This window comes from Amphiura filiformis, chromosome 17, assembly GCF_039555335.1.
Source record: "Amphiura filiformis chromosome 17, Afil_fr2py, whole genome shotgun sequence".
NCBI classification, from domain to species: domain Eukaryota; kingdom Metazoa; phylum Echinodermata; class Ophiuroidea; order Amphilepidida; family Amphiuridae; genus Amphiura; species Amphiura filiformis.
The window spans coordinates 24244785-24263794 of NC_092644.1; the positions used below are offsets into that span (position 1 = coordinate 24244785).

The following is a 19010-nucleotide window of genomic DNA, read 5'->3' on the forward strand; positions in this document are numbered from 1 at the left end:
GATTTGCATTGATTCATAGAGTTGCTTAATGTGAAATTCATACTCCTCCTTCAGAAGAAATATCTAACATCTTCCACAGGGGTAGTGTGGATTGTAAATGGAATTGTATAATGAATGAAATGGAGCAGGTTAGTATCACCCTACATAAATGTATTCATCCATATCGAAAAGATGCACTTGTCGGCTGCTACAAGTGTCTCATTTGGCATAATAGCTAGGAATAAATAACATAAATCATATCAAGTGGAGATCACTTCAAATTATCCCAAAAGTTACATAGTTTAAGAAATACAGAGAAAATTCCAAAACCATGCGACTTGGGAGTGATTTAAAGTGACCTCCATTTGATGTGAGGCTGGTATTTATTCCTAGTTATTATGTGAAATGAGACACATGTAGCAGGTGACAAGTGCATCCTTTTGATATGGATGCACACAAATGTAGTCCAACATTTTCCCATTGCATTGTGATTGTGACCATTATTGCTGCCATGGAATACACTGGAAAATGGGCCGCTGCATATGTCTTTGGAAGAAGGCGGACGATTGGGGTATTCCATTTGAAATACATTTACCCCTATGGAAGACTTGACCTTTATCTTCTACACAGGGAGTGTGACTTTCAAATGGGGTTACCTGAATGGGCGACTCCATTTGAAATCTACACGCTGTGGTGTGGGAGATAAGGTCACCACAGAGTTTATGTTGATTTTTTACGTAGGGGTGTATGGATTTCAGATGGAATAGCCCATTATATTCTGACCTGATACCATGCTCTACTATTTGTTGCTTCTCTAACTTTGTAATGTGAGTTTTTTTCAGTGGTCACATCGATTTGCAGACATCGATTCATAATTATGTACACATGAGCACAAAGGCAACATGTTGGGATGTGTGTGATGCATGACAGCCCTGAAGCAAAAATCACAGTTATTGTCAACTCAGCACAAATTTACTCAGTCTGAAATCTAGGACTTGATATCTAGATTCAACAATAAATTTTCATGTCTTTTTCCAATGTAGGATAAGAACAATCCTTATGAAGTAATATTTTTGTGCAGAAGTTACAAATACTTTGCATTCTAGATGGGATTCATTTGTTTGTTTGATGTGCTGCGTAATATACAAAAGTATTCATTAGGGCAATTCCATTTAATATCCACACCCCCTGTGGGAAAAGACACAGTTATCACAATTTCAGGTGGAATTGTTTACACATTTTTTGTTCAAATCCAGCTGATAAAAACTTCTTGGATTTTGCATAATTATCTTAATTTGATCCCATATTCTGAAATTTTATTTAGAATTAAAACATCTTTTACACCTTTTCAGCAGGGTTTTGGATCTAAATTGGGCTATGCCACTTGAAATCCTTACACCCCCAATGGAAGACATGGCTTTAATCTTCTACACAGTAAGTGTGCATTTCAAATTGGGTTACTTGAATGGGTGACTCCATTAGAAATCTGCACCACTTGTGTGAGAGAAAGGTTATGTCTTCCAGAGGGTTTGTATAGATTGCAACTGCAATAAGCCCATTGTTGGATCTGGAATGGCTAAAAATGTTGACTTTGGCTGAAATTCCAAAATCTTCCAAAAGGGGGGTATGGTTATCAAATGGAACAGCCTGCTGAAATAGCAATATTAATAATGACAATAATAATTGTTAATTATGTAATTGTCCAAGTCCAGTCTGTTTCTGCCACTCATGTTGAAATTGGTCAGTGACATCACATGGTAAAATAGTATAATTGATATTCTAAACCCAGCAAACACAAATTGTTTCCCCAAAATATTATAAATGTGTTATAAACACTTTTTGGTTTTATTCTAAATGATTTAATAACATTTCAATGGCTGGTTATATAAAGGTTGTGACAACATTTTAAAAACGTTTATGTGGAAAAAACACTTCAGCAACATTTTTCAAATGATGTCAAAATGTTATTGTAAAATATTTTGGCAAACATTTTAATCAACTCTGAAATAACATTATGTTAAAACTTTTTGGATCAATTTTTCAACAATGTTTTCTGAATGTTGTCAAAAATGTTTTATACCCTCTATATAACCCGACATTTCGTCGTCTGCATCACATACTATCGTATCCAAGTTATTCTGAAGTCTTGCCCTCCAACTTTATCGTTATGAGTTTGGCAGAATGATGAATATTGATTTGTCTCGTTGTGGTTCTAGAGGGCAGGGCATGGGAAGGTAGAGAGCCAAAGGGCGGTATATCAAATATGTAATGGTAAGTCAACATGATAAGTGAACGAGGGCGACACACTTGCAGTCTAATCCCTGGTCTATAATTAAAGAGAATTCAATTCATGCATAATATGAATTTAATGAAAAAGAGACAAGTCGCAATTTGGCATTGTGACAAACTTGTAATGATATACTGGAGCATTCATACAAACAGCTGGCTTAGTACAACAGCTTAGCTTTGTATAACATACTGTTACAGTTTCTATAAAATTAGTTATAAATATGATACCATCTGATCTAATCAGACTGAAGTCTGCAATAATGAAATTGGGATATAGGCAAAAAATAAGGAGTAAAAGACAATAAAAAACATTATAAAAATTGACATTTTCATTAAATTTTGACTTTGGTCTGTTGGAATCAAACCTTATTCAATTCTCATTGTTGTGTTGTAGGTGCATTAAATGGCTCTCCACAGCAGCACCTTTAAATTTCAGAATCAATTACACAAAGAAATTACTCTATGATGTCACTGACTTGTTTATGCTATAATTGTTGTGTATTGTTCTGTAAGGCATAAAAATATTTGTTTGTTATAAACTGAATTGCCCTGTAACCCCCCCCCCCAAATGCAGACTTGCTCTTAATTCCCCATTTGGAGTAAAAAAGACTTTTTGAACACAGAAGAAAATGAAGTATTGATTTTTGTATTTCTCCAACAATTTAGTTCAAATATTCATAGTTAGTCTATCTGTAATTTTGGCTATTTTGTATCTGAAACTTTCAGATTTCTGGAACAAGACAGTTAATAAAGGGGAAAAAACATGCCAGAGCCTCCTGTTTTTTGTCAGTTATGGTAAACAAACCATATTTTTAGGTCTGATTAATAATTCTGGTGCCATTTGTTGGTGTGTGTGTGTTCGCTAATATGAAATGAAAGTTTCTGGAATGATATTGTGCCAAATGTACACTAAAACTTGTACTATTGAGATGACTTATATTGAGACTATATTTGAGTTTTGTTGTTGGGCTTGAAAAACCTCCAATGTACTTGTGGCCCTTGAACATGTTACAAACAAAATCCATCAAGAAGTTACAGGAGGATGTTTGCTTTAAACATGTTCAGTGGCCAATGACACATAGGAGGTATTTCCTGCCTAACGAAAACTGTCCTTGTGAGACAACCAAAATTGGTTATATCACTTCTGTAATGATTGTGAAACATCCCTGTGTTAATGCCATTTACAAGTGTTGTGTAAGGGCCTGTAAAGAGTCTGACATTTTTCAGGGCATTGTCGGTTCTTCACAGCAATTTGTGGTAGTCTCCTGCAATTGTTTTGACCTTTGAACCTATTGTTATTGTGGCAATTCGCTGGCGTAGTGTGACATCAAAATGGATCGTTGCCAGGTCAACTGGTTCACTCTGTGTTTGGAACCACTATCAAACTGATCATAACACAAAGTCAATGGGTTGCTAACAGGTGTGCAAACCTACCGTAAACCAGTAACTAAGGTATGACATATTCACTATGATGGTGCATGTGGTAGATAGTTTGCCTACTAAGTGACTTTCATAGAGGAAAGAAATCGTCGCTGATGTAGCAAAGTGGCGTATCACAAATAACATAGTTTCGAGAAATAATATCAGTGTTTCATTCATAGATTATGAAATTCAATTTATTTCATTTCGTCACAAAAAATTAATTGTCATACGCACTTTGGTAAATCAGCGGGGAAATGTTTGCAGTGAGTCGGTCTGTCACTTTGATTTGTAACATTACCATTTTGTTATATGTTGAGAAATGGGCTATTCCAGATAGATATGTGATGTAATCAAGTTAAATGAGTTGTTTAAGGGGGTACTACACCCCTGCCCAATGTTGTGCCTATTTTTGCATTTTTCTCAAAAATTATAGCGTATTGGGGACAAGTAAGATATGTATATTATAGGGGCAAGGAGTACAATTACTGCACTGGAAATTTTATTTCAGCACAGACAACAGTTGAGGAGTTACAGTCAAAAATGAGGGAAAACCAATATTTGATCAATAAATCAATAACTACTTGCTTTGAGTTGCTGAATTTTCAGTAAAGTAGTTGTAGTCCTAGCCCCTATGATATACATATCTTACCTGTCACCAATGTGCTATAATTTTTGAGAAAAATGCAAAAATAGGCACAAAATTGGCCAGGGGTGTAGTAGGGGAGAGCGGGGAGTGTTCGCCCTATTTTTTTCTGACCAGCCTAGCGATGTCAATTTTAAGGTTAGGGATGACCTGATTAGCCCATGTGAAAGCCCTATGTCTTAGCTATATACGGCCACAATCCCAGACCTATAGGCCTTACAATAGCAACAGGATAGAGCAAACAAACAAGTTTTGCAAAGTGGCGAACTTGCCCCATATTGGGGCAGGTTCGCCCATATGGTGGGGTAAGTTCACCCTAATCACAAAAAAGGTTTAAACATTGCATAACAATAACATATATTCAATGCTAACATTTAGCAAGAGTATACAGGGCATTCATTCTTTTCTGGAAAGTCACTAAATTTGTTGCAGGGGTCGGGTCAGGGTAAAATGTAGGGGTCCAAAGTAAGCTTAAACGTATCATGTTTACAACTTCGGGGAGAAATGGATTAGGACATAAACTGTGGTATGAGTAATACTGATATCACATAACTTTAAAACAACATGTTTTTCAGTAGTTTTACCTTGTTTAATGGTTTAATTATCAATATTTTGCATAATACGCTGATGGGGCAGGTTAAGCCCCTCCAGTTTGGGGGGTAAGTCCGCCCGGGGGGAAGATAGAGGCGAACATGCCCCATCCTCAAAAAATTAACGAGCCCCTTGTGCACATTTTTGTATTTTCTTCAGGGTATGCAAAACACAAATCGAATAAGGAGATTATAACTGCATTAAATCTTTGACAAATCCCATATGTTCCCAATACAGATTTCCATTAAAACCATCTGTATTTATGTATCAATGATAATACAACATTATGAATGCAAGAAAAATTACGTTTTGGTGTAATTTTTTGTTTTGGCTGGCTGCAGTTCGATGAACACGTCCCTATATGTCGCGTAGCTAATATGAGAAGTTTATAATGACCTATGTCACCTAATTTTGCCATCACCAAATTCCCTGATAGCCGTAGTGCTGAGAAACAAGGGGTGGGCGAACCTGCCCCTAGGGTGAACACTCCCCGCTCTCCCCTACCCCCTTAATGCTAATATTATTGGTAAGAAATAGCCAATAATAGTATTTAACTTCCTTTGTATTTTGTTGTTCTGAGCAACACTCATACCGTAAAACCCCGTCCACAAGCATATAGTGTGCTTCTGATGAAAGCTACATTAATCCAGTCGCCATTATGGAGTTTGAGCAAATAAATTACGGATCCAAGCATATACAAACAAGTATTATTTTAAGACCGATCTATTGTATTGGTATATTAACGCTTGCTTCAAATTAATTAAGCTTTTATAAAAAACACAATATATGCTTGTAGACGGGGTTTTACTGTATGACCATAAATCTGGAACTGTAACTCCAATTGTGATGGAGTTTTCATCAAAATGAAGCTCTAATATGCCACATAAAATTATAATGAAATTGAAAACTGAATTTTGATTTTCCTAAACAAACAACTCGTTTTGCTTGATCGCATCACATATACTCCTGACACCCTCTGACTAACTCTTATAAAACATTGACGCTGGGATATTTGAGAATAATTGAGTCATTAGAAAGCTTGGATCATCCCATAGGTTTTTCATTCACACTGAAATTAATGTTGACTAACAACTACCACTTTGGAATGGCATGTTCCCTTCAATAACTTGAACAGAATAATATGAAAGTTTTGAGGGTCCTGTGTTTTACCGTATCATAATTCTTTCATTGTTGTTTGAGCAGAAGTTTTCAATTGTTGAATTAGAAATTAACTATAATTGAGAAATTATTCTTGAAGTTCTCCATAATATTAGTGGTGGGTTATTTAATCCTGATGCTTCAAATTTCTTAGGGAACAGGCTTATTTGATGCAGTATGATATCCTGAGCATTTTGACACCATTTTCATCCAAATCGGCCAAAAAATGAGTTGGTGCCGGCCAAAACAAGTATTTGGTCAGGGGGTCTGGAGGGGGGTCAGAAAATCAATATTTTTGACAATAATCACTATTATATGCCTAATTCTGTTAAAGTTGGTACTGATTTGTATGTAATTGATGTCTAGAATTCCATTTATGAAAGTTGCATAAAAATTGGAGTTGTCGTTTTCTTAAAATGGCTGTTTTCGTCCAAATATGGATGTGAGGCGCTTTGCATAAAACATGCAAACGATCCTTCAAACGGAAATTTCAATGATGTATGTTTGAAAATAATCATAGTTAGTACCTGCTCAAGAAATTTGAGCGGTTTACATAGTACGGTTTGATTTTGGCCGCCATTTGAATATTGCATAGAATGCTTCCATTGAACTGTACAGGGGTCAATGCACTTTAAAATGTGTACGTTTCAATGGAAGGCTTCCTGAGAATACGAAAAATGGTGCCAGGGTCAAACGAAACGCAATATAATGCCCAAATTTCTTGAGGATATGCCACGTGTGATTATCTTCAAACTGGCATCATTAAAATTTCTTGTGAATAGAATGTGTGCGTGTTTTATGCAAAGCGCCCTCACATCCATATTTGGACGTAAAACAGCCATTTTAAGAAAACGACAACTCCAATTTTTATGCAACTTTCATAAATGGAATTCTAGACATCAATTACATACAAATCAGCACCAACTTTAACAGAATTAGGCATAAAATAATGATTGTTGTTGAAAATATTGATTTTCAGACCCCCCCAGACCCCTGACCAAATACTTGTTTTGGCCGGCACCAACTCATTTTTTGGCCGATTTGGATGAAAATGGTGTCAAAATGCTCAGGAGATCATACTGCATCAAATAAGCCTGTTCCCTAAGAAATATGAAACATCACCCTTTTTAAAAGGCTGTTTAACCTACCCCTAATAATATTGCAGAAAGCATGCACAGTCAGTTTCTACTAAAATATAAAACTTGCCTAAATGCAACAAATAGTGGAGTAAAATGAACAGATTTATTATCATGATTTTTGTGATTTTTTTTAATCTGACTGTATCATTTTTCACCCTGATGGCAGTGACGTCAACGTGTTGCGGCAGCTGCATCTTTTGTGCATCTATGCAGCGTCTTCAAGGGTGTGTATTTGTTTGCCAGCACTTTTAGGCTGTGCCTAATGAAATGGGCACTGACGTAATGCATTTGATATAGATACATTTGTTTACATTTATTATAATAAATTTTTGATTGGAATTATGAACTTCTGTTGTCTGCTCCCTAACATTTCACATGATTTGTGACTTCTGAAAAAGATGCAATGACTATGTATTAGTTCTGTTATTTTTGCTCAAATTCTTCAAATATCTTGTTGAAGGGTGCGATACATTTCTGTAATAACCATGCTTGGTTTTGAACGTATTAACCCCCTGAGCACTAACTGCCGATCTCTAACATTGCCTCTGATTGGTCAATTACATGATATTTTCACTTAAATCACCAATCAGAAATGGAGCTTTGCAAATAAGTTACCCCAATTATTTTGTGTGGTAAAATTATTCTAACAATGTTGCTGATTTGGCCAATTGATAATGAAAACTTCTTTTTGGCTAATCGGCAGGTAGTTCTCATGGGGATAATTTTAAAGCTGTTGCTGCAAGTACCAAAAACCTTGTGTCACTTGATTTGGGCAATTGGGAGTTACATGACAAACCAATAATGTATTCAGTGTATGAGTTGTGTATGACTATTTAACAAGTTTTTCTATATATGTTTTGTGTGGTAGATTCTTTCCCGTTTTGATGGGTGTAACTCTGAATTGCTCAAATCAAATTAGGGACTGGTTTGGTACATATGACGGCGGCCATTTTGTGTATATAAAGATTGTAATTTACACACTGTTGATTGTAAATATTTGTTGATGGGACGTGTTGCATCAACACCGTGGTGTATTTTGTACTATTTTCTAGCCACAATTTTTTGTGCATGTTGCCATGGTTGTTGATATGTAAACAGTGAGATATGAAAAGTTGAACAGCGTGATGATTCATAGTTTCTAGGCATTTAGTTTTGTACATTTTTTTTTTGAACTGAAAATGTTCAAATTATGAAAGATGTATGACATTTTTTATCACACAATGTAGAAATGTATAATGTCTTGTAACAGGGTTGCCAGACTGTTTTTATGGGGCATAATATTTCTACTCAATCCCCAAATCATGTACATTACTTATTATTGTGTTAATTAAATATTACATCTGGCAACCATGTGTTTTTGAGTAGAATGTCCCTCTAAATTATTCCTTTACAAAATAAGGTAATTATTGTCTTTTGTTGCCCACAGCCTGGAAAACAAAACAGAAATCATGTAAATAAGAGTACATTGTATTTTGAAAACTTTGGTCTGTTGTGTTTTTATTTCATGCAAAGACTACAGAGTGTGAATGAATGAGAAATTGAGATGTACATAATACTACCCTACCATGGTAAAAAGGCACAACCGACATTTATGCCCAAATTGGGTATCTTTCGGTAGTTGGATAGACTATGCTATAGTCTAAATTTGATTTGCTTATTATAAATTTCCCCCACTGTCGGTAGTAGCCAGCCTGAGCTGAGTGTTTCCGCTGAAGAGGTTTCACGCTGATGTGCTATCAGTTTGTTGGACATTACGATTGGAGGGACCTGGGCCGTGGTAGGCAATAATTCCATTCACATTCTATATTCAACAACAAGTTCATTTATTTTCAACGGTTATAAACATATTTTTCTGATGATAGATTTTTATTCACCGTCAACATATCATAATTATTATCGGTGACCTGTACATATTTACAAGACGGGTGTCAACCGTGTCATGCTAATGAATTTAATCAAAGGTCTGTGATTATATACATTAATACATTTTTTTTTTTTTGTGGGGAGGGGCTACAATTTTCAGAGAAAATATTAATTAAAAAACCAAAAACCAAAAGAGGAAGTTGGAATGTGCATCTGTTTTTGGCCTAGTTTTAGGCCACAATTGTCCTAATTTTGCCCCATTTTAGCATTAAAATTGTAAATATATCATGCTTCTTGTTAGTCTTTGTCAAAGACTGACTCGAGATAATGTCGGACTCGCGATCAAGGGGGGGGGGGTGATCACCGCGATGAGCCGCGACACGGCGAGTGCCCACTATGGTTTCCGAGAGTGTGTGGTTCCCAGTAGTTTCTCTCCCTATGGATAATATAGGTACACGGTCTGTAACACAGACTAGCTTCTTGTACACATGTCCCGGTATTTCATTTGAAGATACTCAAGCAACTAATCAGGGATGCAAGTTTTCATGCTTTTGCAGGAATTCCTGCTTTTATGAAGTTCCAAATTCCTGCACTTTTCTTTATTTTCAGTCCGTTTTGGAGGCTTTTTGGCCCAGATTCACACACTTTTCAGGCTTTTTCCTTCAGGTCAGCTTGCATCCCTGACTGAACTTGGAATTCTTGAAAAAACAGTGGTAGGGGTAGGTGTATTATACACTTACCAAAGTGCCAGCTTTGTATGGTGTGAATCTCGCACATTCACGAGGACTGATCAGCCGATCGTGTCTAACAATCCCAGCATTGCATGCCTTTGTATATATGCGATAGAGCGTTACGGGTCTTTGTGTTTACGCAAAAAACTGTAAAAATATGTGATTTCTGCGTTGCAGTTTCGTCTGTCAGACTACATGGAATGGTGTGCCCTCATTAATGGATGATGCTGGGACTTGATCTGTTTGCGAATAGTCTGTATAGCAGCCTGTGTGTGGGACACTTTAGCAATGGCAACTCCCTGTCAAGGCACCTTATTTTAATGATAATGAGCTAATACAGTTTTCATTACTGGTTAGTTTCAAATTCATTTCTTGGGTAGTCACTGACCACTGGTCAGTCATTTCACAAAAGCCTTCATTTTACCATGGAAGGTTTAAATTATCTAAATTCAGTCAGTTTGTTTAATACACAGACAACATCCGTCATTAGTTTTGTGTGTGTGTTAAGATATGGTAGCTGTCCTTCACTGGTCTTTGCAGTACATGCTGAAGAGCAGTGACGTTTCTTCAGGTGAATTTGTTGTTGTCATTTTCCATTATTTGTAGTATAGGCAATGTCTTGATCTAAACAAAAAAAGGGCAACCAAATGGTATTTTCAGGTTGCTGAAGTCATCTTATAGATTTGTAGATATTTTTCCAATGTACCAAATTTTAAATTTTTACCCTGCTTCCAAATATGTGACCCCTCCGCACAACTGAGCCCGGATGTCGCCAGTGCCACTATTGAGATATGCTCCATTGAACTTAACAATAAACAATAGGAAACAAAGGATTTATTGACGGTTTTATTGATTTTTCACTACTTAAATGTCAAGTACTATAGACATGATATACATAATTTAAAAGCTAATTTCAAGCAGAATATTTTGGTTGAATATCTCAAAAAATGATGATTGGCGACTTCCAGGCTCAGTTGTGCTGAGGGGTCACATATGCAGAAATATATTAAAACTAATTACACGGTAGATAAGACCAAAGTACACTAAGCCAAAAAAGAAATTTTTCACAAGGTCATATCTTAAAATCCTGTATATCAAAATTAACCACAATTACACACAGGATTGCCTCAATACTCTACTCTAAACACATGTCACTAACAATGCAGTTGTCCAACTGACACAACAGCAAAATGCACTGACATGCAACACCTTCCTGGACCACATTCACAGCGCAACAGATATCTTTGGCTGGGTTCCAATTATTCGCCTGTGAATGTTATCCCGGAAGCTGTTCCGTGTCAGTGAATTTTACTGTTGTGTCAGTTGGACAACTGCTTGGTTACTGACATGAGTTTAGAGTAGAGTATTGAAGTAATCCTGTGTGTAATTTTTGTTCATGTACAGGCGAATAATTGGAACCCAGCCAAAGAAATCTGTTGCGCTGTGAATGTGGTCCAGGAAGGTGTTGCATGTCAGTGCATTTTGCTGTTGTGTCAGTTGGACAGCTGTTTGGTTACTGACCAATGTTTAGAGTAGAGTATTGAAGTAATCCTGTGTGCAATTTTTGTTCATTTTTATGGAGAGGATTTTAAGATATGACCTTGTGAAAAATTATAAGTTTCTTTTTTGGCTTAGTGTATATAATAATAAAGAAATCAGAAAGCCACCATTATGAGACTGGAAATGAGGGTTCAGTCAGAGCAACTTAAATGACCCTCATAGTTTAGCGGTGCTTATTAAAAACTCAATGAGCAGGCGATGGTCTTATAGGATTTTTTTGGTTCTCAAATATCCCTTTCTGGACAGTGGGCTATTCCAAATGAAATCCATACACCCCTGCAGAAGACATGGCCTTTATCTTCCACACTGTGTATGAATAACAAATGGGGTTACCTGAATGCATGACTCTGTTTGGAATATACAGCCTGTCTCAAAAAAAATTGTGCAAGAGAAAAGCGCCCTCTTTGGCAATTAGAAAATACCGTTGTGACATATTGCTTACATCAACGTCAAGGGCACAGTCTTAGCTCTCAATTACCGTTTGTTCTGTTCAATTTGCTCTTTTTAATCTCAAGATATGTTTAGTTGACAACGAAAGGGTCAAATCACAATTGTGCCACTTTTACTAGGGAATAGGGCTGGTACATGTAAATCAATGATAGCTGATGTTGATCGTCTAATGCACTCCCCTTCAGTATTAGACGCATCAACACCAGCTGCGATGCATTATTTTGTCTAATTTCATTAATTTGTCTAATTTCATGACCTTGTCAAAGTTCATTAACCTATAAGTGTGCAATATTTGTTTGTCTTTTAACATGTCTTGAATGACAAATGAGAACAGTATGCCATGGTAAAATCATTGACATTCAGATGTATTTAATTTTACAGCAGAATGTGAAATATTTATTTATCGTTTAATTTGTCGTAAGTGGAAAAAGAGAACCATTATACCTTTATCATGATAAAACATTAAAAACAATTATGTATTGTTGTGTAATTGATGCATGCTTTTGATTTCACGAAGGACCTCTTGATAAACTTGATGCTATCATTGATTTACATGTACAGCCCTCTTCCCTAGTAAAAGTGGCACAATTGTGATTTTACCCTTTCGTTGTTAAGTAAGCATATCTCAAGATTAAAACAAGCAAATTGAGCAGACTAAACGGCATTTGAGAGCTAAGTCTATGCCCTTGACGTTGATGTAAGCATTATGTCACAACGGTATTTTCTAATTGTCACAGAGGGCGCTTTTCACTTGCACAATTTTTTTTGAGACAGGCTGTACACTCCCTGTATGGAAGAATAAGGTTATTTCTTCCATAGGGTGTATGGTTTTCAACTGGAATAGCTTATTCCAATTCCCCTCCAGCATTGAAAACTAATTCTAACCTTCATACAGGAGATAGCCATAAAAATGAGGTTTGGCTACACTATATAGATAGGTGACAACTTGATATTGTGATACCAGCCACACTTGATCACCAGCATCCAGATGTATCACAGCTCCGCCACTTATTGTACCGGTGCGAGATGCTACTGTTCCACCTGTGACAGTGCTGCCATTCTTGACCAATTTGATGACCATGCCACTGTATCTTTCTATTGGTATAGTGAAGTGAAACACATAAGTTCCAGCAATGCGACAAGTGAACTTGTTTGTCCCAAGGTCAAAATCACTACCAAGGTTTGTAATCATCTCATCAAAATTGATGATGTCACCAGCATTCCCACTCTGTCTAGAAGTCTGGACAGCAGTGAAAGCAGATTGTTGGACCTGTCCAGGACTCTGTCCATTATCCCCTTTCTCACCTTTTAAGCCACTCAACCCACTTGGACCAGATGGACCAGGGGGACCAGAGGGACCACGCTTTCCGGGTGGGCTTTGTAACCCTAGTAATCCTCGTTCTCCTTTTATGCCGTCTTGTCCTGGTCTTCCGATAGGGCCCATAGGACCGGCTTCTCCAGTAACACTTTGTCCAGGGTTGCCAATGTCCCCTTTCGGACCAGTGTTCCCTGTTGGAAAAAGTAGAATTGAAATTGACAAAAATGAAATGTTGTATATATACATTGAGTGTTGAGAACCAGAAAGCCTTAACTCACAGTCAAGGCTTTCTGGTTCTCAATCCTTGATAGCAGGTTCAAGAGAGATGGGGCTATTTCAGTTGAAATCATATGCACTCCCTATCATGCCTATGGGAGACATAACCTTAATCTCCTACACAGGGAATGTAGATTTCAAATGGAGTCGCCCCCATTCCGGTAACCCATTGAAATTCATACCCCCTGTGTGGAGGATTAAGATCATGTCTTCCATAGGCAATAGGGGGTGTATGGATTTCAACTGCATGATTGGAAGATTATTTCAGGGAGGTTACAGATTGTCGGAGGTTAAGTTAGTGGGTTGTTTGCTTGTGGCTGGATAGATATGTAGATGTGTATAGTCAATGAGCCCTAAAGAACAAGTAGGGAGAAAATAGAGAGTTTAGCCATTTTAAGGAGACATGTACTTGCAGTATTTGCCATGGAATCAATTCTTGTCACATTCTTGTGTTACATTCTTGGAGTTACATACCTGTCAGTACAAAAATTGTTTCTGATGTATTTGTCTACCGGAGATATAACTGAGCCATCAATAATGTAGATAATCTACCAAGGCATCATGGAAGCTTTCCACAAGTCATGCGAAGGATTTTCAAAGACCATTATGATTCTTCCACACGCATTACACATGACCAAAAGCGAACCACCGAATGTGAAGCTGAATCATGATTTCGAAATGACGCTTACTATAGGCTCCCACAAGAAGGCATGCACATAAGTAGCAAACAGGGAAGCAAAAGTAATGCCTTAAAGAAAGGTTAGCCAAGGAAAAGTCTTCTGCATCTTATGCCAAGAATAACACAGTATTAACACTGAACCTTCCCATTGTAACTCCCAGAAAAGAAACAATCTATTATAAACCAGATGCGTTTTCTATAATGAAAAACCTTGCCAGGTTTTCCACAACTCATGCGAAGGATTTTCGAAGGCCATTACAGGTATGACCAGAAGCGTACCACCGAATGTGAAGCTGAAGCATGTCTTTGTAATGAAGCTTAGGCATGTTAGGATTGCACCTTCTGCCACAAGGATAACACTGACCTCCCGTATATCGCCCAGCAAAGACACATTATATTTGAAACCAGATGCATTTTGTACCCTCTAGTAACAACAAGCATTCTGCACCTTCTTCCAATGACAAGCTTCCTATCTCTTCCTGCACCCAATTAGTAAGGACCTGCCCTCTATCAGGGAGGTGCGTATTGCACCTTCCACAAAGGTAAAACGTTCAACACCTTGTGTAAAGGACATGCTTCCTGTACCTCAGTTTGGACATGCCCTCTATAAACCAGGAAGGAAGGAAGGTGTGGAAAAGCCTTTCATACCTTCTGTCAAAGACCAGCTGTGTGTACTTCAGCATGGACTCCCTCAATAAAACAGGGAGGTGAGTTGTGCACCTTCCTCAAAGGAATTGCTTTCTGTACCTTCTATACCATGTCAGTTTGTTCGGAGCTTTTTTAAGAGAGTACCCCAAGAAACTCAAAGGGGAGTGTACTTGTTTTTGCATGGGGAGGGGGGGGGGTACTTACCGGGCATTCCTGGCACCCCGGGTACGCCAGGTATTCCACTTCCAGGTAGACCTGGTTGCCCTTGGCAACAAACATTGCATTGTGGGTGATCTGATCCTGCCATTGTAGGCATAGTTGTTGCAGTAACCCCATAGTAGTGAAGTATGCCAATCAGACACAACGTAGGAAGAGTAAGCATCATGATGTCATGGCTTGAAATTAAATAAAAGATGTATAACATTAATCCAATAAAAAGCTATAAAACTATGTGTTTTTTTCAGCTCGGAACGTTTTCAGGGTCTATGATAAAAGAAACTCTCTTAAGTCTCTGGTGTTTTAAAGAAAAACTCTCTTAGGTCTCTGGTGTTTTGGTCCATATTAAGTCGTCATACGATTCTTTCATAATATGAATGGCCTACTGCAATTATGCTGTACATTATAACGTAAAAAGAACCCAGGGGAGGCACGTTCACAAATTACCATACAGGTAAGCTCCCGGGGGCTCCCGGTCGGGAAAGACCTCTGTTTTTGGACCGCGCAGCTCCGAAATACCCCCTGAATACAGTGGCGTAGCTGCCGGGGGGCAGGGGGGCAATTGCCCCCCTGGCAAAAATTGCCCTAGTGCAAGAAAAAAGAGGAAGAGAGAGGAAAAAAGAGAGGAGAGAGAGGAAAGGAGGGGCAGAGAGATGGAGAACCCATGCGATATGCAATACCATACCATCATTATCAATAAGCCCGGCAAAAATTGTCTATTTGGGCCCCCGCCCCCCCCCCCCATTACAGGGAAATTTGGTGGATTTGGCCCCCCGCCCCTGGCTTGCCCCCCCTGGAAAAAATCCCAGCTACGCCGCTGCCTGAATACCTGGCCTGATATTACCTAACACAGTCCGCTGAAAGACCCCTGGTGGGCTTTGATAATTTCAGCTCTAAAAGACCCTTAATTGCTTCCTCACAAGCCAAAAAAACCCCTTTTGACTGTTCGTAGCTCCAAAAGACCCACTTTTACCGGTACATTCAGCTCCCTAAGATCCGAGATACGGTGGCCGCAATCTTCAGTTGGTGTAGCGATTTTGAAATTGACATTGGCAAAATGTTGATTTCCGAATTGATTGGAATTTATTTCAGCCAATCAGATGAATGACCATGTCCAGCTATATACAAGTAGTACAAACCAAATCAAATTAATTAAAATGCGACACATCTAAACATGCCTGCCACAGGAAGCTCTTATCCATGCGGGGGGGGGGGGCCGGGGTAAAAGCAGGGGGCGGCAAAAAAGAAGGGCGGCGGAAGATAAAGGGGCGGCAAAAGATGACCAAAAGTAAAAAAAGGGCGTGACTTAATGGGTGGCAAAGGGCTGCTGGTTTACTTAGTGGGCGGCAAGGCGCTCGAAAAAAATTGGGTCAACCTTTTCGGACTGTTACTGCAAGGGGCGGCAAAATTTACATTTCTTCAGCCCCCCGGGGTAGGAGCGGCCACGGTACGCCACTGTTATCTGTCTTTCTGGAAATGGGTTTGCCCAAACCCCGGGGGGGGGGGTTCTCAGTACAAATGACCATACGGGGACGTGCCGCAAATATGGGTAGCATTTTCAGCCTTTTGGTATATCAATGACCCCTTTTTCAAAGCCTATTTTGGTATATAAATGGGTCCTTTTTTCAAAATGTTCTCAATTTTTCCGGAAAATAGCCCAATTTTTCCTTAATCTAGCCAAAATTTTCCCAAAATTTTGGGAAAATTTGTAAAAACTAAGACAATTTGGGTTAAATTTGGCCGAAAATTTTGACTTTTGGTATATAAATGGGTCCAAATTTCTTGAAAAATTGGTATATTTATGGGTCCACTTTCAAATTCTTAGCGGCACGTCCCTACCAAAACCAAAGTACCCTTCGGGGCCCAAACACCTGATTGAATTACCCCAATCTCTAGCACTACCTATCCGCTGTGAATAGTGAACGCACAAGCGAATTTGAGATCGGAAGAGCTAGTAAGCAAGGACGGTTGCAACCTTTCGCCACACCCCGGGGCCACACGTCTTCCGTCACCTACATATAAAGGCGGCCGGCATGAGATGCGAATGTGTCCAATGGCATTAACCTTTTGCAATAATAGAAAACTCTGAAGGAATCATCACTCTGACAAATGAAGTGAACAAAGCAGGAATAAACCTGAGACTAAATGTGAAAAGACCAAGCTTCTTGTCGCAGACTCGCAGGCAAAATCTTAGTCTATTGACGGAGAGGCCAAAATATCGGCTTTAATACCGTGCAATACCACTGAACCACACCATGACACAGCCCCGACCTGCTTCGAAGGGTATAGCGCCATCTATTTGGTATTTTCTTGTATTTTGACTAATAATCCCACATCAGAATGTCTTGAATTCTGGTAGTTGGACAAATAATCGAACATACTTTTTCACAGAGAGGGCGGACAGTGTTCGTCGGCTGCGTTGACGCAGTTGAAAACTCAATCAGGGAACTCAATGTTTCCAACGAAGCGCCACCTATAGTCACATAATGTCTTCTTTTATTCTGGTAGTTGGACAAATAATCGAACAAACGGTTGTCGGCGTAGACGCAGTGAAAACTCTTTATTCAAGTGCGTCCAAGGTTCCGTTGATAAAGTGGTTTTCCAAGTAAAGTGTTGGATGCGTGCCGTTAGACCAATAGGCCGAAATAAACGGCACGAATCCAACACTTTACTTGGAAAACCACTACTTTTATCACCTACTATATGCGTGCCGACGTAGCAACCTTGTCTTCCAAGGTTTCGTTGCATGGGCCATTATTCAAGTGCGTCCATGTCGAAATAGGACATGCACGGTACAAGTCTTGGCTTTTATGTGGGCGTAGTCGCCAGTCGACATGGACGTAGTTAAGAAATCGCAGTATTCTACTTTAAAATCCTAAACGTGTTAAAAATTTCCACCGAATATGACAGGAAATTATCATCAATAACTTACAAAGTTATATGCTAAGTTTGCAGTCCATATCTGTAGGAAACCAGTAATTTCTGAATTAGTTGAATGCGCATTCGACCCCGCATGCGTATAGGGTTGAGACTTGGATTTGTCATAAAATGAGCCGAATAGCTGTAAATACCCGTTCCGATGACTATATCAATTATTGTTGCAGAATAAAGTACGGTATTTAAATAAATATTACACATTCACTTCAGAGTATAATACCATAATTTATATTTCAAAATGATTCATTATGTTCTCAAATTTTAGAAGGACCTATGGCATGGTATACCAAAATGTTTAAACGCCATTCACTCGGAACAACGATTTGACGTATTCGGCACTCTCTGGCAATTTCTTTTTCATCCTTGTTCAAACAACATGGACGACGAATCAGTCGTGGGTTTAACCTTTCCCTGCATTCCTCGTTATTTATATTGCATGATTCAATAGGCCTACTCATTAATTAATAATAATTTGATTTATGACAGAATAAGCTGAATAGAAAAAAAATAGGACAAATACTTACGTTTGAGAATCAGCGGTTCTCACAGTTCAGTTTTGCGAATGGAAATTCTGCTTGTAACTTAAAGAAACTTTTTCTATACATGTCTGCAATATGTTGAAGTGCTCACCGGCACCTTTGACTCCGAGAAGGCAAGTTATTCAATCAAAGTGTCAATAATTGTGACCCGTTCCACTCGGTCCGTTCCCTCCTTATTAATCCCTTTTAAGGGCTGTAAATTAATTGCTTTTCCCGCAAAACTGCATTTTTACACTATGTCTTGTATACCACATCTCAAAAATATAATTATAAACAAATTATTGTGTATTATTACAAATGTTTACAAAGTTTTACTAATCTTTACAGGATCCCTGCTACAGTTATAAATAGTAAAATGCTAGTCTTAACTGTGCCTGATTTTGAGGGAATGGGACACAATTGGCAATCGACCATGTTTTGTGTGCAATAGGGTCTATCTCTGAACATGCTGCAGAATGTTTATAATAATATTATTGGAACCCAAAGATATGGAAAACGTGCATGCCAGGTCAGAAGATCATTTGTGAAGTTATTGTTGGAAAGCTTTACGATTGTGCACTATCATAGTTAAT

At 38.3% G+C, this 19010-nt stretch overlaps 1 protein-coding gene across 1 annotated transcript; it reads right to left on the reverse strand.

Moving 5' to 3' along the window:
- Window positions 1-12609: 12609 nt before the first annotated feature.
- LOC140138341 (uncharacterized) lies at window positions 12610-18535 on the reverse strand. The gene is made up of 3 exons (XM_072160247.1): window positions 18424-18535; window positions 14951-15141; window positions 12610-13334 (listed from the first exon to the last, which is right to left on the reverse strand). Exons 2-3 carry the CDS (start codon window positions 15129-15131, stop codon window positions 12706-12708), a joined length of 810 nt encoding a protein of 269 aa, XP_072016348.1. The 5' UTR covers window positions 15132-15141; window positions 18424-18535; the 3' UTR covers window positions 12610-12705.
- Between the last annotated feature and the right edge of the window lie 475 nt (window positions 18536-19010).

Bases quoted from the DNA above. Each gene is read 5' to 3' on its own strand.
- LOC140138341 (XM_072160247.1), bottom strand. From the start codon at position 15,131: ATGATGCTTACTCTTCCTACGTTGTGTCTGATTGGCATACTTCACTAC. The intron at 13,335-14,950 runs GTAAGTACCCCC...TTTTTCCAACAG, and splicing joins CGGGGTGCCAGGAATGCCCG to GGAACACTGGTCCGAAAGGG.